Consider the following 24,492-nt stretch of genomic DNA (forward strand, 5'->3'; position numbering starts at 1 on the left):
CATCACATGTGTGATTGGTCACATCATGTGGCCAATTGTAAAAAAAACAAAATAACTTTTAACCAAATAATCCCTATAACACTGATGACTTTTATAACACTTACTGAGTAACTCTTATAACACTAGCGAATTAACACCTTTCACATTTACCGACTAATCCCTACAACACTGAGTGAGTAAACCTTATAATACTGACAAAGTAATACCTATTAACACTGACCGGATACCCCTTATAATATTGACAAAGTAGCTCTATAATGACATGTATAAGAAGTTTTTTTTTAAACAAATTAATAAATAACAAAGTGCACATTATTGCTCAGTGCGAGGATAAGATAGAGGACTATGGTTTAAATTTGGCAAAAAAAAACGCTCAGCAATTGACTTGTCAAATACTTCTCTCTTCTTTATTTTTTTTCTTCCCTGTATATTATGTCCTTGAACTATTTTCATATGTACGAAATTACATTTAATCATCTTATACAATAATTTATATTACTTCCTTGGGTTGAAATTTTAAATTTCTTTGAAATTGTATATATAATCATTTTATACAATAACAGAATCATTTTTCTTCCTGTAATATAATTTAAAATAAAACAAAATCCTTTTATCTATCCCCTGAGTTTCTCGCCCTTTCATGGAATCCATGGATAGGTCCGATATTACCTCCATGAGAAAGCAATCATTGATACTAGCAAGGAAATATGAGAATCTCAAGTCTAAAACAAATGCACAGCCTAACCTGAAAGACACCACTAAGATTTTCCTGCCACCAAGCAAAATCTTTAACGTACATCCTCAAATCATTCAAGTTGAACCTTCACAATTTAGATCAGTTGTTCAACGCCTAACTGGGCGATCAACCGGAAAAATTGAGGAAGAAAGCGATCAAGTCATGTCAGAGATTTTTAAAAAGAGCAAAGCTTATGAAGATATGTTCTACTGTGTTAGAACCTTTAAGAAGCTGGAGTGTCCAGGAGATGTCTCTCAAGAATGCTTAGACTGCTTGGTGTATTGCAGTCTTTTTCCAAAGGATTATGAGATTGATCGCGACACGTTGTTACAGTTGTGGATGGCTGAGGGTCTGATCGAGGAAGAACCTATGGAAGAAATCGCAGCTTCATATGTTAAAGCTCTTTGTAAACATGGAGAATGTATTTCTTTGTTGAGAAAAGACGACGGTACTGGGAAGATATGGTACAGGGTAAACAGTATTGAAATTCCTGAGCAATTTCTTAAAACTTCCAGAATTAGTCCTCTTAGGCTGATTTCTGAAGACCCAACTAGTGTTTTGTCTGTTGCCGAAACAGACTGTTTTCATGTATCTCTGCAGCGTCTACTCCCAAAAGATTTTCAGGCTCTAGGAAGATATTCTAAAATTAGGACGCTCTTGCTGTTGGGGAAAAATAAGAGTAATGTCAAAAGCATTCCTTATGATTTCTTCATGTCATTGCAGCATCTGCGTGCTTTGGATTTGAGCAGGACGAAAGTATCAGATCTGCCGAGTTCTATAGGTAATGCTAGATGTCTGCGTTATCTTGACCTCTCTGAAACACTTATTAAGCGGTTGCCTGAAACAATTGAGTTCCTTCAAAATTTGCAAACACTGAAGCTTCAAAATTGTCCTCGCCTTGTTGCTTTACCAAAATCTACCAAGAGGCTTACATGCCTTAGACATCTTGATCTTGGTACTCTTCGTCATTTGCCTTCCATGCCAATTGGGATGGGGGCACTATCATGCCTTCGCACTTTGTCAGAGTTCATTGTAGGTAAGCACATGGTTTCCGCATTACAGAGCTCGAAAACATGAATGACCTTGGAGGTAAGTTTTGTCTTTCAAAGCTTGAGAACGTTGCTTCCCCAGACGAAGCTAAGGAGGCAAAACTCAGCTATAAGAAACGACTCATATACTTAGAGCTTCGATGGACTGATGATGAGCACCAAGAGAGCATTGGAGTCGAATATGAGGTCATGAAGTGTCTACAGCCACACACAAACCTCCAAGACCTTCGGATACTTTGTTATGGAGGTTCAACATTTCCAAATTGGATAGGCCACCCATCTTTTGGTAAACTCACAAAAATTACCATCTTCAAATGTGCTAACTGTCAAGTTCTGCCCTCATTAGGTCAGCTACCTTTACTTGAATCACTCAGCTTATTTGAGTTAATTGGAGTTAGAATCATTGATTTTCACTTTCGGAGAGACATGCTCACTACTGGTGCTGATAAAGACGGCCAATTTGTTGCATTTCCTGCACTGCAGAAATTAGAGATCAATTCAATGCTTAATTTAGAAAAATGGAGTGACATCGAAAAAGTCGACTTTCCTTGTCTCAGAACATTTACAATCAAGAATTGTCCTAAATTGGTTGCTCTTTGTGAGCTGACAAACATCAGAGCTCTAGAACATTTGGAATTAAACCAATGCACCAAGCTCACTTCACTGCCAGATGGAGAATTGCCTACTTCACTTGAGACCGTGGTAATTGAAAATTGTCCTTTATTTAACTTCAAATTTTCCATAGAAAAAAACAAAGATTGGGTTAAGAGTCAACATAGTCCCAATTCAGCCATATACCAACGCGAATGTAGAGCTGTAGAGGTGATAGTTGATCAATAAATTGTAAAATATATCTGTAGTATTATTTTAAGTTCTTGTTTTAAATTTAATTATTCATTCGGTAATTTTTCATCAAACAAACTATCCTTCAATTATACATTGATGTGAATTCAAGGTGTTAAATGATTTAGATCAGATGCATATACATTTTGCATATTGGATACTCTATTGGATGTTTAGATTTATTTACATAACCCTACCAGTGATATATTAAATTGCTAAAAGGCTGAAAAAGCCTCACATAAAACATAGAACTGACTTCTAAGTACAATTCTTAGAGAAAACTCAACAAAGAGAGCCTTAGTTCACCCGGTCAATGTATGTATCTGCACAAAATCAACCAATACCTTACGTATGGCCTTGATCTTTTCCCAGTCACCTTGTCCTGGTAAGCAACGTTGCTTCAAAAAATCGCTTTGTACGATAATCAATGTTTCCATTGACAAAGGAAAACCTTCCTCTGGTAGTGCTTGCATTACAGGGCAGTGACTTATTTCCAACTTCACTAAGGAACAAAGTAAGTGTAGTGAAGGAAGGACAGTGAGATTTGGACAATCTGTGATGTTGAGTTCACGAAGACAAGGCATTTGAGTTGCTTGCAAACCTTCCCACCTTTTAAGCGACATCATATCTTGAAATTTCAGTGACTCTAATGATGGAAATGCTGCAACTCCACCTCCTGAAAATCGATTGTCAATGTATTCTATACAATGCATTTCCTCAATAAGCAGAGTCTTGAGATGTTGAAGCTGCCCAAGTTCAGGCAAGATGGTACATTGATCACATCTTAGCAAGTAAATGCTACTCAGGGTACACTCACGGCTACTGATCCAACTTGGAAATTGGGCGCCACTGTATCCTGTTATTTGCAACTCTTCTAAATTCTCATGAGGTATAAAGCTACCAAGGGTTCTTTCGGATTGATTGGCTAAGTACCTGTTCCATTCAAGCTCCACCCTTTTAAGGAATGGTTTGTTTTTCAACAGTTCTTCCTTAGCATCAACCTCACTGACATTTTCGAGATTCATGATACAAATTGATCCTTGGAGGTACTTCATATCCTTCAACTCTGTAACTTTATACTTATTCTTTCTTCCCACAATGAATGCGGGAAGTGTACAAAGATTAGTTAGCTTTCCTATGCTAGGAGGCATAGAACTCAAACTCTTTATGTCAACTTCTAGATGCAGTAGATGAGTCAGCTTTCTGATTTTTTTGGGCAATTGAAGAAGCAAAGGACATTGATCAGCTTTGAGGAATTGCAGCATATATAAGTCAGTTGTAGATGCTGGAAACTCTTGGATATTTGTCTTGGAGACATCAAGAAGACGGAGATGTTTCAATTTTCCCATTGTCTCTGGAAGCTCACTAATATCTGTTCCACTCAAGTTGAGTACCCGCAAGAATTGTAGTTTGAGGAAAAGAGTGTAATTCAATTGGCCAATACTTATGTGCTCACTTAGAGAAAGAATTGTCCTGAGACCCTCTGAATATCTTTCTATATCCTTCCATATTGGCATGGGAATACTTGGACTAAGCAAAGATAGATGCCGAGAATTCTTGTATCGAGTAATGATGCCTGAACTTGAATCACCATTAACGTTGCCCGATGAAGCAGCACCAACAAATTGTTCATCTAGCTGAATATACATGCTAGAGCCTATCAGTTGAGCATAACGGTGGATAAAATCATGCATTCTAAAGATATGAGGATCTTGGTCAAAAGGGTGGTATATTTGAAGGATGGATTGGGATAACACAGTTTCGAAGTAATAATTTCCAAGCTCTTCTAAGATTGAATACTCAGAGCAATCTGAATATTGGAACCCTGCAACTTGAGGTTTAACATAGCCCTCCGCCAACCATAACCGAACCAAATCATCCTTTTTGTAATCATACGCTATTGGAAAGAGAGAAAAGTAGGGGTAACAATTTTTCAAAAAGATTGAAAGATCAGAATAATTTAACTTTAAAGTCGGAAAGATGAGTTCTCTGAATTCTGGCATGCTCCACAAGTCTTTAGAAAGCTTGATAGGCCAACTATCACTACAAGAAATAGGTCATTTTGCGACGGAAACCTTGCAACGGACTACAATTCCGTCGCAAAAAGGGTTAATTTGCGAGGGAATAAATTCCGTCGCAACTTTGCGACGGAAACAAACTTTTGCGACGGAAATTCCGTCGCAAAGTTTGCGACGGAATTTATTCCCTCGCAAAAGTTTGTTTGCGACGGAAATAATCGTCGCAAAACAATATTAAAAAAAAATAAAAAAAACATTTTGCGACGGATTCTGCGACGGAAATTCCGTCGCAAAAAGTTTTTAAATTTTTTTTAAAAAAACTGAAGTTTCGCTGAAGGAGAGAGAAAAAGAAAACGAAGAACAGAAAGAGGAAAGCGTAGAGAGAGATAGAGGAAAGCGTAGAGAGAGAAAGAAAATCCGGCCACTTCACCGCCGCTGTCGCCACCGGAACGACCGGAATCCGGCCACTCACACCTACTAACGCCCACCCCCTCCGTTCACTCCCACTCACGCGCACTCACGCCCACCCACGCCACCCCCTCCGTTCAAGCCCACTCACGCCCCTCCGTTCGCCGGCGGTGTGCAGCCACCACACCACCCTCCTTCCGGCAGCCGGATTTCCGCCACAACACCCTCAAATCCCGGTGAGTATTCCACTATCCCCCTTTGTTTTTGTTTTCAATTTAATTTTAATGTAAACCCTAACTTTTTCTAATTATGTTTTTTAATTTAATTTGTAACTAAATTTTATTATTTAATTACTTGTGTTTAGTGTAGTGTAGTTTAATTTATATTGCAATGTTAGAATTAGTTTAATTTTTAAGATATATTGCAATGTTAGAATTAGTTTAATGTATGTTAGTTTAGTTTAAAATATATGTTAGATTAGTTTATAATGTATGTTATTTTAGTTTAAAATATATGTTAGTTAGTTTATAATGTATGTTAGTTTAGTTTAAAATATATGTTAGATTAGTTTAAAATATATGTTAGATTAGTTTAAAATATATGTTAATTTAAAAATACATGTTAGTGTATGTATGTTTATTTGAATGTGGGTAATTGTGTGTTAATTATATGTGTTTCATCACTTGCTTTAAACTTGTTTAAATTAAACAATTATGGTATGTATGTTAATTATATATGTTCACTAAGATTTGAAAGCATTTGCATCTTCTTATTCCTAGATACCCGTTCAAGACATACACATTAGGAGTATGTCTTGAATAGTCCCCGGTTGGGACTGTCCTTTGACGTTTAATCTCACTTTAGGTGGTGAATGTATGCAATATTTTTGATTCTATGGAATATCTTGGCGTCTCATTTCTCTACAATGTTCTCTGGGTACATATGTTGGTGTGTTTAATTACCTACATTGCCACTTATGAACTATTTCAAGCCTCGAACTCAAGTAACTATGTTAGGTAGGTGTATTATGGTCAAAAATAAGCTCATTTGATAACAAATGTGAGAAATAGGCAAGTTAGAACCAAAAACGCCCCATTTTCGCCCATTTTTTCTAGTTTTAGGACCTAGTGAACCTATATTGCCACTTATAAACAATTTCAAGCCTCAAACTCAAGTAACTATGTTAGTTAGGTGTATTAAGGTCAAAAATAGGTTCATTAGATAACAAATGTGAGAAATAGGCAAGTTAGAACCAAAAACGCCCCATTTTCACCTAATTTTCCTAGTTTTAGGACCTAGTGAACCTATATTGCCACTTATGAACTATTTCAAGCCTCGAACTCAAGTAACTATGTTATTTAGGTGTATTATGGTAAAAAATAAGCTCATTTGATAACAAATGTGAGAAATAGGCAAGTTAGAACCAAAAACGCCCCATTTTCGCCCATTTTTTCTAGTTTTAGGACCTAGTGAACCTATATTGCCACTTATAAACAATTTCAAGCCTCAAACTCAAGTAACTATGTTAGTTAGGTGTATTAAGGTCAAAAATAGGTTCATTAGATAACAAATGTGAGAAATAGACAAGTTAGAACCAAAAACGCCCCATTTTCACCCAATTTTCCTAGTTTTAGGACCTAGTGAACCTATATTGCCACTTATGAACTATATCAAGCCTCAAACTATTGGTTCTCATTCTTTATTTTTATTTCTGCATTGTATATCCTTTGTTTGTTACAGGAGGCGTACCAACACAGACAGGAGGAATCAAGAACCCAGGGTTCCCAACTGTCTGAAAATGAAATTTTCTTTGAGGCGGCTGGTGGTCGTAATAAGAAGGGTCGTGTTAGAGGTCTTGGTGTTGGTGCTGACTTGTACTACGGCACATCTAGGGGACGAGGATCGGGTTCTTCCAGCCAATACGTACCGTCGGTCATAACTCAAATGCAGGAAAACTTCCACAAGGAGTTGAATGAGAGGGTGGAAGCAATTGAGAGCCAGATCGATAGCCGTGTGGCGGAACAGCTCGATGCTCGAGTGGAGGCTCGAGTGGCAGAACGGATGGCTGAAATCGAGAGGAAGAACAAGGAGTTCTTAGAGGAGTTAGCCAGTAGATTTACAAGATTGACCACTCCTTTCACTTGTTCTACGATTCAGCCTCAGATTCGAGACCCCAGGAACGACCCGGGTGGTGGTGGTGGTGGTGGTGCAGGCCAAGGACAGCCAGCTTGTGTTTAGTTAGGTGTCATTTTTCGATTTTTGTATATGGATGACATTGTAGTTTTAAAAATTATATCATGTACCGTACTTGGTAGTTACGGCTACGTGTTGTATATATTTGAATTATGTTAGGGCGTGGACTTTTTGACTGAAATTATTTTAAATGCACGTATTTTATTAAACAGGATTGCATGAATACAGGTTCCAGGAAAACAAAACAAAATACAAAAAAATTAAACAGGATTGCAGGAATACAGGTTCCAGGAAAAAAAAACAAAATACAAAAAAAAAAAATTAAAATTACAATAACTTTGCGACGGAATTTCCGTCGCAAAATGGAGTATTTTGCGACGGATTATTTTCCGTCGCACACATGCGACGGAAAATAATCCGTCGCAAAAAACTTCATTTTGCGACGGAATTAAATTCCGTCGCAAAATTTGTGACGGACTATTCCGTCGCAAAAGAATCCATTTTGCGACGGAAATACATTCCGTCGCAAAATTTGTGACGGAATATTCCGTCGCAAAATGATTCCTCTTGCTACGGAATTTTCGTCGCAAATGTTGTTTTCAGCTACAACTACCTTTCCGTCGCAAAATCCGTCGCAAAACGAATTGCGACGGATATTCCGTCACAAAAGGACTGTTTGCTACGAAAGTTCGAGCGACGCCATGCCTGTGACGGAAATCCGTCGCAAAGTCACTTTGCGACGGAATTTTGCCAGTTTGCGCGACGAATTATTTCCGTCGCAAAACGGCCCTTTTCTTGTAGTGTATGGTCTTCTTTTAAGGAGAGTTGGTTTCCAATGATATTTGCCACCAATGGCAAGCCCTTGCAAAACTTCTCTGCTATCTGAATTGCAATCACCTCTGACATTCTTCTACCACAAAGCACTCGTTTGTTGACCGCAGACAAAACTGCTTTTTTCTGTATGATAAAACCACAATCCTCATCCGACATTTGTTGCAAGTAGTAGGAAGCAGAGGTGATGTTGCTAAGAGAAGTAACTGTAGTGGCAACTTTTGGATTTCGAGTGGTAATTAAAATGCCAAACACACAGGACGGATCTAGGAGCAGAGATTGAAATTCTTCCCAATCTTGAGTCTTCCTAAAACTACACAAGTTGTCCAACACAATGAGAACCCTTCTTTCCTTGCATAATCCCTGAAACAGTCGTGCATATTGCTGCTCCAGAGAAAAGAGACTTGAGTTGACTTCTTGGACTTGCTCAAGCTGCAGGTCAAGGATCATTGAGCACAAAACCTTCATCAGATTAAAATCCCCTGATATTGAAACCCATAATCTGTGGTCAAAGTAATGTTGGATTCTTGAGTCATTCTTGACCACATGAGCTAGTGTTGTTTTTCCCACCCCAAACATCCCTGCTATCACAACTACATTGCTGCTGCTAGGATGTAGGAGTTGTTGGATGATACTTTCTTTATCTTGCTTCCTTCGGAAGCTGTCATCATCAAGTGCAATCATTGGCTCTTTGTCCATAGGGAGGTATATCTTACCATTGACTCCATAACTTCTTGCAGTAAACTGATCTGATACATTTGTTAAAGAATTCAGTTTCCTCTGCAGTTCACGGAGTTTAGAAGACATACCCCACTTTGTCCAGTAAGACCTGATAAATCCAGCATCACCCTTTTTCCTAAACATCTCAAATTTGAGACATTCAGAAAAATCTTCGGTCTCATAACAAGCTCTCCTGATATCCGCCACCCAGTCCTGGTGTAGCTTGCTCGATACAAGGTCCCATCCATCTACATTATCAAGCAAGGACTGGGCTTTTACATAAGTTGCCTCAAGATTTTTGAGTTCTTCCTCCACATCAGAAGAATATGCAAGAGCAATTGTATCAGAAGCTGAAGCTTTGATCCTATCTACTAGCTCTTGTAGTAATGATGACACGACGAACCCAGAAACAAATTCTAACGCCATTATTATGAAAAAATTTAAGAATGAGAGATGGTATATTTCACAGAAAGAGAGGCAAGAGAAATGGCTAACTATCCCTTGGAATGCTCTTATTTGTGGTGGGAACTCATGAATTTTAGAGCAAGTGAAGGAAAAAGATAGGAACTTTCAGCACAAAAGTCTTTAGTCTTTAAGAAACTGAATATGACTAGCAATGACAGCATTAGTGACAGCAATAGTGACTGAGAAAATTGAATGCAGACTTTTGGATCTTTATACACTTGTCTATACCATTGCCTTTATTTTATTTTTTTGTTAATCAATTAATTTATTTTTACTTTCTACTTTTATATTTTTAAGCTTATCTCTTACCGTTACTTAATCCTTCGGTGTATTCTTATCTATCAGTATGATTTAATAAATCAAATTTGAATAGTAAGAAAAAATGGATTTTTTTTCTCATTGGTTAAATATTCCTTTTAACCCTTGTCAACTTTCCAATTATCTGTTACTTCTATATAATATACTGTACTAACTTTTGCATATCAACCAAATGACTATTGTCTATTAGTGTTTCCTTGTTTATTACCTTTCAAAATTGTCCATCTAATAGATAAGTAGCTACCAAGGATAAGAAATCCTGCATTTCTAAACACCCTATATAAAGCCATTGCCCCCACAATCTTCAAACTGACCACAAATAACTAATTAAAAAGCTTTGATTATTAAAACTTGGTGATATTGAACTAATAACTTGTGCAAAAGAGTGACTCTGTGACTGAGCATGTAAAACAATAAATTATATTGAAACAAATTTAATTGAATCCATAGTATTCTGTTGTATACTCAGAAAGACATACCTAGGTTGAATCACCACAACAGTATTGAAAACTAGTCTGTTTTTGCACCTTCAGTATCAGTTACAACGTTGTTTTCTGAACGAAACACCGAATTTGATATATTGATCACATTATAGGTGGAAAATTTACCGGGGTCTCTCCTCTTTTTCCTGATATAGAAGAGATTCTTTCCATGATCCAAGATCTGAATGTACTGTAAGACAAAAAGGTAGGAATCATGGAGGTTCTGCAATTTTGCATCTCATGAGAATAAAAGCATAAAAAGAATGATTCGTCGTATCAACTACAAGAAGATCAGTATTTTGCAGCTAATTAAAGCAGCCAGATGCTGACAGATAAGTTACAGATGACTCAAAAAATCAAATAAAAAACAAAATATCAACTGTATGATATAAGTTCTTGTTTTAGGTAAATTAGTTCTTGTTTCAGTAAATCAGTTATGTGTAGACTTTACTCATTTTAGCATCAATATGATATAAATAGCTGCCATGTGACTCATGTCCAATCCCAACATCCAATATTCCTAACCCGAAGGCCTATTGCCAATTATGCCAACAAACAACTGAACAACTAAGTATCATATTACCACCAACGCTCCAAATACAGGGTCTAAGTGAGATCGATCCAAAATCAATATAGAAAACTAAAATCTTAACTCTTTAAGCCTAAAAGGAGTCGTATTTCCATCCTTTCATCTAAGGTGTGACGAGTCACATATAACAAACACCTATAGGAACTCTAACACCCAAGTTAAATCAGCTCAGTTGTTTAAGGAATCACTCAACCCTTTGGGTGCCTTAATTCCATGTTTAAGACTAGTTTACCTTTGCAAATTGTAATTTAAAATTGACAAACACAACTTTTACTAGATATTATTTGTCAAATGTTTTCCAACAAAGTTATACACCAATCCGTACAATTTTTTCACATAATGCAGTTTATCCGATTGTTTATCAAGTGACAAACTTGTAATTACATGGTGTAAATTTGCACTATTTATAGGTAAAATCATGAACATCTGTGTTTTTCAAGGGGATAAACCTGAGCGATGCACAATTCTTATTAATAAAATTGGTTGTTTAAAAATCAAAAAATTGTGGAAGTCTATTTTTTCCACACTAAGGGCCTAATCTTATTGACTAAACTCAGCTGAACTCAACTAAAATGAATATTTTATAAAAGAAGGAAATTGGGAGCTGAACTGAACTGAGCTTAACTGAAAATAAACTTATGAGAACAGGCCCTAAATGGCAAAATAGGCAAAATTGACAGATTTTGACTCAGTCCAAACAGATCCAATCAAAATATTGACTTAAGACTTGAGTGATATCTTTTATGCAATAGATTAATCAACAATAAACTCGACAATGACCCAAACTGAATTATTCAATCGCCCAAATACAGTCTATTACTCCATTAAATGTTCCAACTTCCACCACCAACTGAGCCTAATGAACTTCTATTAATTAGGACGGAATACATTGAACATAGCTCCGCATCAAACAAATCAAAATCTACATCATTACTAATAGCACTAATCAAAAAATTGTGCAACATTGTCCAATTTCTATCTTTTTTTTTTTTTTTTTTTTTTTTTTTGATAGGATTGTCCAATTTTACAATCATGAAAAGCCATTAAAGTGGTATGATCACCGAATTACAACCGTCAGTCAAATACCATTATCTTAGTCTAATCACATAATTTAATGTTCATATAAGACTGGAAATTAATTTAGTGTTAGAAGGAAAGATTTACCAGGTTAATGCTGATACCACCAATTTTGTTGATAGACTTCATTATCTGTATTGGAATTTTGGGTTGAATTGCATCTATCAGATGGTATTGAGAAAAGAAAAAAGAGATAATACAAGTTTATCACTTTAATCACTTTAATTGGACAAGCTAAGCGAATTCGTGTGTGTGAATATATCAGGCTCGATTCTCGATTTTTTTTCACATGGTAGTAATCTAGTAGGTGAACTTTTTTTTTTTGTTATTTATTTTTTTTTTTAAGAATTATAGCTTATTAAACCAAAAAAAAATATATAATAAAGAAAGATAAAATTGATAAGGGTATTTTGGGAAAATGAAATTTATTATCACCCAAAACCCCTTTTCACTTTATATATACTCCCTCCGTCCCTTTTTTACATTCATGTTGGTAAAGTTACACGAGAATTAAGGAACTAAGAATAAAACTGGAAAAAAAAAAATTATAAGTAACCCCTAAATAAGTAATCATACAAGTAACTCCTTAAAAAAAATACAAGTAACACCTGAAAAATATAGGTAACCTTGACAATACCAACAACTCCCATTATTTTTGCTGACTTGGCAGCAGGCCACACCATGTGGCCTGCTGCACCAAAAAGGCACTGTTTTCTAAATCCCACCTAGGCATTACACACCCTTCCCTGGTCAACTTTCTCTTTCTCAATTTTTTCTTCCCGTTCGTTGATGGTACTTTGAAACCCTCTTTATAGCAAACAAGCCTCCTATACGTGAAAATACAAAATTAGTAGGTAATCATGAATTACACTATTAAGAACCCTAAATTGACCCTAGTAACAACAAAATTCACGAAAAATCACATGTAGATAACGTTATTGAAACTCGTTGATTTCAAAAACAAAAAAAAAAAAGAAAAGAAAAGAAAAAAAATCTTACAGCTTCAATGGAGTACAAAGAGCACGAAAGCTGCTTTAATGGAGAAGCGAATGCTCAAAAACTGCTCTAATGGAGAGCTCAAAGCGGTAGCATCAATGGAGGAGAGAGATTGATCAAAGGAGAGAGAAAGTGTAGAGAATGGCATGATTCAGAATTCTAAATATTAAACGATCTGATCCGTTTATTTCCTATTAATCTGACGGATGTGATGAGTTCCTAGTTCCTATTATGGAGCTAGTTCTCATTATAACCTAGTCCTATATATATATATATATGTGTGTGTGTGTGTGTGTGTGTGTGTGTGTGTGTGTGTGTTATATATACATATATATGTGTGTGTGTGTGTGTGTGTGTGTGTGTGTGTGTATATATATGTGTGTATATAAGGGAGGGATCCGGTAAGAACCCCACCTTATATAAGAATCCTTTCTTATGTAAGAACACTAATAATGTTCTAAACTTTTTCCTATGTTCAAAATATTTTTCAACTTATGTTCTAAAGTTTTTCCTATATTCTAAAAAATTTCTTACTTATGTTCCAAATTTTTTTCAATAATTTTCTAAATTTTTTTTTTTTAAGATTATGTTCCAAATTATTTTTTTAGCTTATGTTCTAAATTTTTTTTTTTATGTTCTAAATTATTTTTTCAGCTTATATTCTAAAGTTTTTCCTATTTTCTAAGTTTTTTCTACTTATGTACCAAATTATTTTTAATAGTGTTCTAAATTATTTTTTAAATAATGTTCTAAATTTGTTCCTATGTTCTAAATTATTTTTTCAGTCACACAAGGCATTAATCTGTCTGTTTGAGATTCTTTTCTGCTGCATCTTCATCTTTTTTTTTCCAGACATGTGCTTTTGCAATTTTAGTCCATCTTGAAGAAATGTATAAAATAGGAATTCTTGTTACATTATGATGATGCAAGATCTTTATACAATGATAACACAGCCAACCGAGTTCTTCAAAATTCTTGCAAGAACAAGCTATTTTATTTTCAGCAGCATTATATGTAACCTTTTGTCTGCTACTATCATCATACTCAATTTGCACCCGATGAAAGTAAAAATGTACCACACTAGCATGAAGATAGGTTATGCATCCAATTGAGTACATGAATTCAGTTTCAAAATATCTAAAAATGGTTTGAGTACATATTTCTAAAGCATATCTAAGTAATACAATAAAAGGAATACTTGAAGTTGGGTTGAAGTTTGAACATTTAAAATCAGCATCTGACTCATTCTTTCTCCACCTCTTTATTGTTTGATTGAATATTTTGAAGAAATAAGTCAGACTTGTGTTTTTGTTGGCCTTAAGCCCAACTGCATTATTTGCACTTTCGCTTCTCTGTGATGATAGTATACCAACAGAAAAAAGGTCTTTACTTAATGTTGTACACCATTTTTCTCTCAAACCATACAACCTTTTGAACCATTTATTGTTTTCAAGTTTGTATTTGGCAATCATTCCTTCCCATCATATCTGTAAGTTCATGAGTTTCTTGTTAATAATATGTAAGAATGATTCTTTTAATAAATAATATGAATTACTTGTTAATTAAAGGTTACAAATAATGTTTATGTTACAAGAAATGGTTACTTGTATTTAGATATTAATGCTTACTTGTATTTAGATATTGTTATTATATGTGTTACTTGTTAATATGTATGAGGTTTACATATAAATATCATTAAATAAAAAATATAGAGGTTACATTTATTATATGTGTTACTTGTTAATATGAAGAGGTTACTTGTATTATATGTGTTACTTGTTAATATAAAGAGGTTACTTGGTAATATAAAGAGGTTACTTGTGTTATATGTGTTACTTGTTAATATAAAGAGGTTACTTGTATTATATGTGTTACTTGTTAATATAAAGAGGTTACTTGTATTAGGAAGATACTTATAGGGGTTACTTGAAATTCATCCTCTGTCACACATCCAGAAAGACATTTGTTGAATGCATCTTTGAATGATGTATCTCTTTTTAATGCTCCAAACCTTGATACGGCATTCTTTATTAGATGCCAAATACATAATCTGTGTCTTGAGTGAGGAAACACCTACAAGAGTGAAATATATTATACTGGTATCTTAATATTCAACTATTCGAGAGTTGATTTACTAAAATTATAGATTAGTTCAAAGATTACCTTTTCAATTGCTTTAGACATTGCCAAGTCTTGATCTGTGAATATTGAAGCAGGTTCACTACCACCCATTGATTTCTTAAAAGTGTCTAAAACCCACTCAAATGTTTCTTTTTTCTCATCAGCTATAAAACCACAGCCAAACATTACATTTAACCGGTGATTGTTGACACCAACAATAGGAGCACAAATAAGATTGTATTTGTTCGTTCTATATGTGGTGTCAAACACAACAACATCTCCATAAATCTGAAAATCTTCCTTCGTTTCAGAATCTCTCCAAAAAAATAGCATTCAGTTTGTTTTGGTTTTCACCACCTCGTAACTTAAATCTGAAAAAGAAATTTAGGAGTTACCTATTAATATTAATATACAGAAGCTACTTATAATTAAAAGTGTAGTTACCTGTATTAAAAAAGGAGTAGTTACTTGTATTTAATTTATAGGAGTTACTGATGTTACTTTTAGAGTTTACCTGAAAAAGAAATCTTCATCTTCTGCTTGTCTTTTGTATAATCTATCTATTACAGTTTGTGCATCACCTCCTTGAATTTCTTTCATCTTCTTCCTGAAATGTAATTGTAGTGATCTGTCATAGTGTGTCCTACAAGTTCTTCTCCACCAGCTTCATTACTTATTAATCTAAATGCATCTGCTTTTCTTAATCCACTATCTGCCATTAGATCAATGACTTTTGCCTTGTCCTGTGTGTTATTTTTCTCTCTGATCTATGTAAATGCTGCCACACACTTCTTGTCAACTCATGGTTATGTGCTATAACATGCTGTTCAACTTCAAACTTTCCTTGTTTTTTGCCCTAATGAATGCCTGCAACCAGTCCTAGCTAGTAGTAGGTACTTGGTGTGTTCTTTTTTTTTTTTCATTTTGTGGAGGGGGTGTTTTTTTTAACTTTCGGTGCACATCTGAATCCTTCTTTAGAGCAAACAAAATCCTTTCCTTTAACTTTTCTATTTTTCCCTTGGGACCATCTTGTTGTTGAATGTCTTATACTAAATCCTACTACCATAGCATGAAGCCTATATTGCTCATATATTTCATCCAAAGTTGATGCTTTAAACCCTACTAGACTTCCTATAAAGTCTTCTGCTTGTAGTTCAGCTTGATTCCCACTTTCTTCCGTCAATGTACTGTGACTTGTTTTTGTAGTACTGGTATTCATTTATGCAAATAGTAATTTGAAGTTAGGAATGTACAGTAGTTATGATATGTACGTAGAGTATACTTTGTTAAAGTATAGTTACTTGTAAGTCTTAATTATTTAGAGGTTAAAATTTTAGGGGTTTCTTGTTAAAGTACAGTTACCTGTAACCCTTAAATATTTAGGGGTTACTTGTTAAAGTACAGTTACTTGTAACCTTAATTATTTAGAGGTTACTTTTTACCCCAGTATATTATAGGGGTTACCTTTCAAAGTAGAGTTACTTGTGATTCTATTATATTTTCAGGGGTTACTTGTTAAAGTACAGTTACTTGTAATCCTTAAATATTTAGGGGTTACTTGTTAAAGTACAGTTACTTGTAACCCTTATATTTAGAGGTTACTTGTTAAAGTACAGTTACTTGTAACCCTTAAATATTTAGAGGTTACTTGTTAAAGTACAGTTACTTGTAAGTCTTAATTATTTAGAGGTTAAAATTTTAGGGGTTACTTGTTAAAGTACAGTTACCTGTAACCCTTAAATATTTAGGGGTTACTTGTTGAAGTACAGTTACCTGTAACCCTTAATTATGTAGGGGTTAATTTTGTTTAATGGTTACTTATTAAATTATAAAAACAATATAGATTTAGGGCTTGTTCTCATACGTTGAAATTCAGTTCAGTTCATTTCAGCTCGTAATTTCCTTCTCTTATAAAATATTCATTTCAGTTCAGTTCAGCTCAGTTCAGTCAATGAGAACAGGCCCTTAGATTCACAAATCGCACAATAAATTTTACATTGTAAGTCATTGTTGACATCAATTTTGTTGTATATATGTTCATCTTCCAGATCCAATATCTGATTAAATTCTTCAATTTCATTGTATTTGTGTTCATCTTCCAGATCCATTACCTGATTACTGGTTTGGATTTCGAGATTCAGCAATGAATCTTCAATTTCTACGACCTCTAATGATTCCTGTGAATCATGTAATTGTTTGAATTCTTCCGTCATTGTTATTTTTGAATTTATGGAACAATAATTGTTTGAGTTTTAGCTTGATTTTCGCATAGGTTTTCTCGTTTTTATCGCCTTTATGATCGCCGCAATAAATGTGTTTTTCTGGGTTTTAGGGTGTAGGGATTTGTGCGTGTGTTTTTATAGTTTCATTTTGATAAGCACGTGTTTCTCAATCCCGTTATACGCGCATCTGCACCGAAAAAATTAGGTTGAAGGAATAACCTGCTCTAATATAGTTGTACGTTTGCTAATAAGGAAACCTAAAATATAATGTAAGGAGTACAAAATAACAAAACCACCACCAACACCACCGACAACCACTAGAACCACCCAACCCACCGATACTTAGAACCCAAAACCACCGAAACCCCAACCATGAACCCAGCCAAAACCCCCAACACCCCACCACGAACCTAACAAACCACCCACGAACCCAACAAACTACCACAACCCACCCAAAACCACCACGAACCAGACAAATCCACCACGAACCCAGCTAATTAACCAACACGAAACTCAGGCCACCCCCACACGAACCAGATCCGAAACCCATCCCCATGAAACTCACGCAACCCCCACAACACCATATTTGAAACCCCTAAAACCACCCCCACGAAACTCAGGCCACCCCCACAAACCAGATCTGAAACCCATCCCCACGAAACTCATGCAACCCCCACAAACCCACGACCAAAACCTAAACCCAAACCCACGAACTCGAATCAACGACCAGATCCACGAACTCGAACCCAAACCCACGAACTTTAACCCACGACTAGACCCACGAACTTGGACCCACGACCAGACCCACGAACTCGGACCCAAACCCACGAACTCGGACCCACGACCAGACAAACCCAAATCGCAAGAGGAGAGAGAAGGGGGAAGATGAGCAAAAATGTAGAATTAGGGATTAAATTCTGAAGATTTCAATTGAAGAAGAGGTAGGGAGATGAATGGTTTTGAGGAAGATGTATGATTTTTGGTGAAATTGATTACAATAATAAGATTCATTAGGTAAAGAGTTAAATCAGGTTAGTAATCTATAAACCATATAAAAGTTCAACTCAGGCATCACTGTTCATTAGCAACAGTGCCTTCCTAATGAACAGTGAAAACTTGAGCTATTACACTCTTGCCCCCGATGTGAAAAACTTCCCAGTTTTGCCCATGGTTGTGTTGACTGGAATTTACTTGCCTTGGTGGTTTTCCTTTTACTTGCATGGGTGGGTTTATGTGTCTTGTCGTGTCTGACTGTCAGGAAAGTTGAATTTTAAGTTTTTTTTTTTATTTGTTTATTTTTTTGTGTTTTTTCCCTTTTTTACATTATTTTTTCCGCTAAATGGCTATTAAGAGTTACTGATTTGTGATTTTGGTTTTTAAATTTCGGTAATACATGCTTAATTTATGTGTGTCATGTCGTTCAATATGATTATGTTAGTGTATTTGCGTTTTGGGTGTGTTGCATGTACGGGCAGTTGGGTGTACTTGCTATTACTGTTTCACTGTTTGGACTGCCTAGGTCGGTGATATTGAGATCATTAGCTTAGTTTATTTCTCGTTTATATATATAGTTGGATATAGAAATTTCCATTTATTTGTGGTTTGTGTGGAGGATTTTGAAGTAGCTGTGATCATCAGCTTTGTCTTTGTAAGTGCAATTTGCTCTGCTGTTTTGTTTCTTTTTAATGTTTTTTTTAAATCTCGTTTATTTTATGCACTGGTACTTTATTTTGTGTTTTCCTTTGTTTTCTTTTTTTCTCTTTTTTTTGTTTGCCACAATTAATCGTGAAATTATAGTTATATAATGGCTTGAAAGAATTGTTTGATTTTATCGTGTGAATACGTTGTTGTGCATTGTTGGTCGTGCATTAATGTTTTTGGGTAGTGTTTTGGTTCTTTATAGAGGATCCTTACTTTGAGATTTGTATGTTTCTTGCTCCTTATATATGTTGTCTGGCATTCAAAGTCTATTTCATCTGTGTATGTTTTTTGTTTTTTGTTTTGTACAAAAAAAAAGCTCTGGGTTTTCTCTCTTTGCTTCGTATTGATTGGAGTTATGAAAAGTAATTTGGCTTGACAGGTTGTATTTATATGGTGATGTGCATTGTTAGTGGAATGTTTTTGGGTTAGTTTGGGTAGTGGATGCATTTTTCTTTATTAGTTAGTTGCTTAGCTTGTTTCTTGTATTTGTTTCTTGTAATTTTTTAAGAATTGACATATGCTTGCATGATCTGTCTGTGATTGAATCCAACTGTAGTACTTAATTGTGTGTTGTCTTTTAACTTTGTTTTTATTTTTTTTCCTGTTTTGTTTTTGGGTTTGGGTTTGGGGGTGGGGTTTGGGGTTTTGCCTGTGTTTCCTGGTGTGTGTTTCAGGTGCGTTGGAAGCATTGTGGATCTTTCTGTCGGTTTTGGGTGCTGATCGTTTTCCAGGTGATGTGTTCTCTGGTGCATATTTTTTTTTACAGTCTTCTGTTCTTACCTGATATTTAGTTTGTGCATTGCAGTGTGTACTTCTGTGTTTGTGGTGTATGTAGGATTGCTGCCGTTCTGGTTTTAATAGCTTTGTGTTTGTTGGTTGGAAGGTATTATGGGTGCCTTTCATTCTGTTTTTGGTGTGCTGTGTGTTGTTTGGGTGTTTGTGCTTGCTTTTCAGATAAGAGTTGGGCTTTTTTTAGTGAGTAGGTAGAGACATTGAATGAGAAAAGTAGACGAGGCCAAAAAAAAGGTGTATAGCTGTTTGATGGTATTTTATCAGGTTTGAACAAGCAAAAGAATGGCATATAGTTCATTCTGTTTGATATAGACTTTTATAAAGGATGTTGGATAGTTTTTAAGGCTGTGTGTCTTGGAAGTAGTGCCTGCCATGGTTTTTCTATTTGATTGTATGTACTTGGGGAATGTCTGCTGTTGCTATGCTGCAGTTATTGCATGTCTAAATGTGGATGTTGCCATTACAGGTTATGGCTGCAAAACTCAGCAAGGTTTATATCCCTTTTGAGCCCCTGTTGCTAAAGATAACTGCTTGGCTGCAGTTCCCAGCACCAGTTTATGGCTTCATAGATAGTGCTAGGAATAATGTCTGGGTGCAGGTCGTTCGACCAAACAGTCGATCACGTTTAACGTTCTTTGGTGGTGATGCAACTACAGCCCAGGAATCCCGTGAAAGGGCAGCTCATAAAGCTGTTAAAAAATTGATGTTCCTTTTTGGTGTTAAGGTAGCTGACTTTACATATGACCAGATTAGGCTCCATGAGTTATGTATTAAGCTGTTTAAGAACAAATGTGCTGAATTGTTGCAAGAGAAAGGGAAATCTGTTAGGGCAGTTGCAGGGGAGAGCTCTGGACATAGCCTAAGCTTGGCCAATGTACATGTATCTATTGATTATGCAGAAGTGTTGGTGATCGTTGTGCGCAAAACTGGTGCATCTGTAACAACAGTTGAGACTACTTGGGTGGAGGGACATGGCTTTGTCTCATGGGTTATGGTTAGTTGCCCCCGTAGTAATAGTGCAATGGAATGCATTTTTAGTGAGTTCTGTGCTTTAGCAAGCGCTGCTGAGCAGATGGCTTCGAAAAAGGCTGTGTTTTATTTAGCTTGTAAGTATAACATTGAGATAGTAGACGCTAATCATGGAGCTACAGCAAAGATGAGTAGAGAGTGCTACTTGCTAAGGGAGAGGTATTTGGTTCTAAAGGCACATCTTCGACGCCTGGAAGATGTTTCTCCACAAGGTGCTGTTACACCGTTGGTAGTTCGTGAGGATAATGCAGCCCCGGTTGATGAAGGAACCTGTGATCCTGTTAGAAGCGCTCTGCCGGTTATTCCAGCTAAGCGTAAGAAGTTATTGCAAATGGCTCATGAAAAAGAGTTGGATGTGGGATCCTCAGAACAGGCAGTATCTGGTTTGCTGGAATTAGGACGGTTGTTTGGCAGTTCTAAGTCTACTTAGTTGGATATGCTAGGGAATAGGGGATGATGTGTTTCCTGTTCTTTTGTTGTGTATGGTTAGGATCGGTTGATCATTCCTTTTGTTTTGTATTATATTTTTGTATATACAGTGTTGTTAGGCCATGGGAGTTGTTGGTACTGTTCCTAATGTTGTTAGGATGGATACAGAGTGCTATACCCATGTCTGTAATGTAGGGTGTTTAAGGCAGCATATATAAGATTGCTGCTTCTTTTGGTGTAATGGAACTGAGGTTTTAAATATATATGTAATATTCCTATATATGTAGTGAATTGTTACATTCTGAATTATATTATTTGTTGCAATGAGCATGTTGGATCATGTATATTTATTACTGTTGTTGTTCTGCTAATATTGAATATTTCTTGTGAGCTTTATGATCTATAAATGGAATTAAATGCATATTATTGTTCTTGGGATGCAGATTTCTAGCGTATATGCTGTGGTACGACATATCAGTGTCCTTGTTATTTTGTCTGGAAGTTGAAGGCAATTGGTGGTGGCTTTGGTTATGGGTATTACTGTCTTCTCGTCTAGATTATGGGTTGAAATATTTTGTGTGATGCAGTTGGGTTCTGTTAGTGTATTTGTTAGTATGTGCTTCTAGCGCTTGTAGTTTATTCATTACAGAAACATATTATGAACTTCGTAGATTGTCAGTATGGTATTCCACGTTTATCCCGTAAAAGTTGCAGCAGAATGAACAAGGCTTCCAGGGCATCTCAGTCTGCAACATATAGGTAGCTTCTTTATGCATTGTTGAGCCTTGTATGTATAGAGCCTTTTTTTTGATGTATGATGTGTTCTAAATAGTAAATCGAATTTGTTTCATGGTCAAATGCAAGTGGTCAACAAGCAGGACAATGTTTTTCGTCCCGCATTTCAAAACGAAATCGGCTTCTCAATGAGTCCTTGGAGTTGCAGTCTGATAGGTATTGTTATATATTTAGAGATGTTTATCTTTTGTGTCTGAAGTTTTTCTAAATGTGCCTAGGTATGTGTGCAGACTACAGTCACCTTGTATACCTATTGTGTCTGCCAGTGAACTCACCCAGGAATCATTAAGGTACTGGCCAGTGTTTTGGAAAGTATATATGTTGTCTCTGCTTTAAAGGCAGATGGTTGTTTTGTTTGGTGTTTATTGTAATATTTTCACTGCATTCAGTAAACAGCAGGGACTTGAGAGGCTACCGAAATCACGTATGACTAGAAAAAAACGTAGTCTTGATGAAATGACGGAGATACTGCCAAAGAGGTACATGATTTGTTAACTGGTGCTGTGTTTTGCCTACTTGATATTAGTTGTAATGTTGTTTTCCTTTTATGCAGTGGCCCAGTGCACAAGAGAAAAAAAACACATTCTAAACCCAAGCCTCAGTGTAGGTTGCTGAGAGAACCGCTGTTTTTAATTTATAACACATCCTGTATTATTCTGGGTTGGTTGCTCATTCATATGTATGTACTTTATATTTATGCAGTTGTTCCTGCTGCTATGTCTGGCCAGCCTGTTCCAATTGCACCTTTGAAATTACCGTCTCCTTCACAGTGTGTAAAATGTGGCGCTAAGAAGTTTGCTTTTGAAACTTTGAAGTTCTGCTGTGGTGATGGAGATATTAAAATTGCAGCAAATGAATACCCTTCAGAACTGAGACGCTTGTTTACATCAAAGGATGAAGATGCGATTCACTTTCGAACTTATGCTAGGCTGTACAATAATCTATTTGCGTTTAGTTCGTTGGGAGGGAAGTTCGATGCAGGAACATATAAAGGCATCTATGTATTTAAGATGCATGGGCAGATGTATCATTTTGTTCCAAATTTAGTGCCTGATAATGGTGCTGCACGATATTTGCAGTTGTATTTTTATGATGGACAGAATGAGGCTAAAAATAGACTTAAATGTTTTATAGAAGTAAGACAAGACATAATTGATATTCTTATGCATGTTTCTTGGCAAAATCCATATGCAGTATTTTTCCGATCTCTGAGAGAAAGGCAGCTTACTGTAGACACGCGTATTGTTTTGAATCAGAGTACAGTGCTAGATCAGCGTGTCTATAATGCTCCTGCTGTGGATGATGTTGCAGTTATATGGCCTGAAGATGCATCATCCAGTCAGAGTTCTGGTCCTCATATCTTAGTATATGGAGACGGTGAAGAATCCCATAGGATATATCATAACTATGGCTGTTATGATCCACTGCAGTATCCCTTATTATTTCCTCGTGGAGAATGTGGTTGGACTCAGGGATTAAAGAAGTTGTCTCATGGTACTGTGCGACGGACTGTTCCGTTGCCAGATCCTATAATGTCCTGTGCTGTACATAATGCTGAGGATTTGCTGAATGAAGAGGATAAGAGTAAGTGTCCATTTAGTAGCCTAAATGTACTGTATGCTATATGTTATTGTATATTGTTTAGTTGATAGGTTATGAATAATTATGAGTGCTTTTATTATGCAGGAGCATCTAAGAAGAACACTAGAGCAGATAAGTTCATCTCTGCAAGAGAGTACTACGCCTACAAGTTGCAAATTCGTCCTGAAAACCTGTTGTTGAGGGCTGGTCGGTGTTTCCAGCAATATATAGTTGACATGTATGTAAAAATTGAAAACACGCGCCTGGATTATTTCCGGAATAATCAGCAAAGTATACGGGCTGACTTATATCAGGGCATTTTAGACTCATTAGACTGTGGAGAAACTGTTGCTCGTAATGTAGGACGTAGGGTTATATTACCCCCAACATTTATTGGAGGACCTCGGGATATGAAGAAACGGTACCTTAACGCTATGGCTTTGGTTCAGCGGTATGGCAAACCTGATTTCTTTATAACTATCACCTGTAATGCTAACTGGGCTGAAAAAAAAGCAGAGTTGGCCCCTGGTGAAACAGAACAGGATCGTCCTGACTTAGTAGCAAGGATTTTCAGAGCAAAATTATTACTTCTGAAGAAAGAAATAATGGAAAAACAGATATTTGGTGAGGTTTCTGCAATGGTGTATGTAGTTGAGTTCCAGAAAAAAGGGCTGCCACATGCTCATTTCTTAGTCATATTGAAATCAGAGTGGAAAATGAAATGTCCTGCTGACTATGATAAGTTTGTGTGTGCTGAGATACCATCTGTTGGTGATGGCAGCTTGCGTAAAACCGTGCTTGCACATATGATGCATGGTCCTTGTGGTGCATTAAATCCAGAGTGCCCATGTATGCGCAGCAAAGCTGGTACATTGGTCTGTAAAAATAAATATCCAAAATAGTTTTCAGATGAGACTACTAACAATAAAGATGGTTATCCTATCTACCGAAGGCGTGATACTAGAGATATGGTAAAAATACGTGGCACATATCTTGATAACCAATGGGTTATTCCATATAATCCTTATCTTTTAGCACTGTTTGATTGTCACTTAAATGTTGAGGTATGCTCAACTATTAAAGCAGTGAAGTACTTA

The 24,492-nt window shown here is 36.1% G+C and overlaps 1 protein-coding gene across 1 annotated transcript; it reads right to left on the reverse strand.

The window, feature by feature from the left end:
* Positions 1-2,861: 2,861 nt before the first annotated feature.
* LOC145608653 (putative disease resistance protein RGA3) lies at positions 2,862-9,484 on the reverse strand. Its single transcript, XM_081664263.1, has 2 exons — positions 8,056-9,484; positions 2,862-4,671 (listed from the first exon to the last, which is right to left on the reverse strand). Exons 1-2 carry the CDS (start codon positions 9,222-9,224, stop codon positions 2,931-2,933), a joined length of 2,910 nt encoding a protein of 969 aa, XP_081520389.1. The 5' UTR covers positions 9,225-9,484; the 3' UTR covers positions 2,862-2,930.
* Between the last annotated feature and the right edge of the window lie 15,008 nt (positions 9,485-24,492).

This window comes from Chenopodium album, chromosome 23 (genome assembly GCF_948465745.1).
Source record: "Chenopodium album chromosome 23, dcCheAlbu1.1, whole genome shotgun sequence".
Taxonomy (NCBI): domain Eukaryota; kingdom Viridiplantae; phylum Streptophyta; class Magnoliopsida; order Caryophyllales; family Amaranthaceae; genus Chenopodium; species Chenopodium album.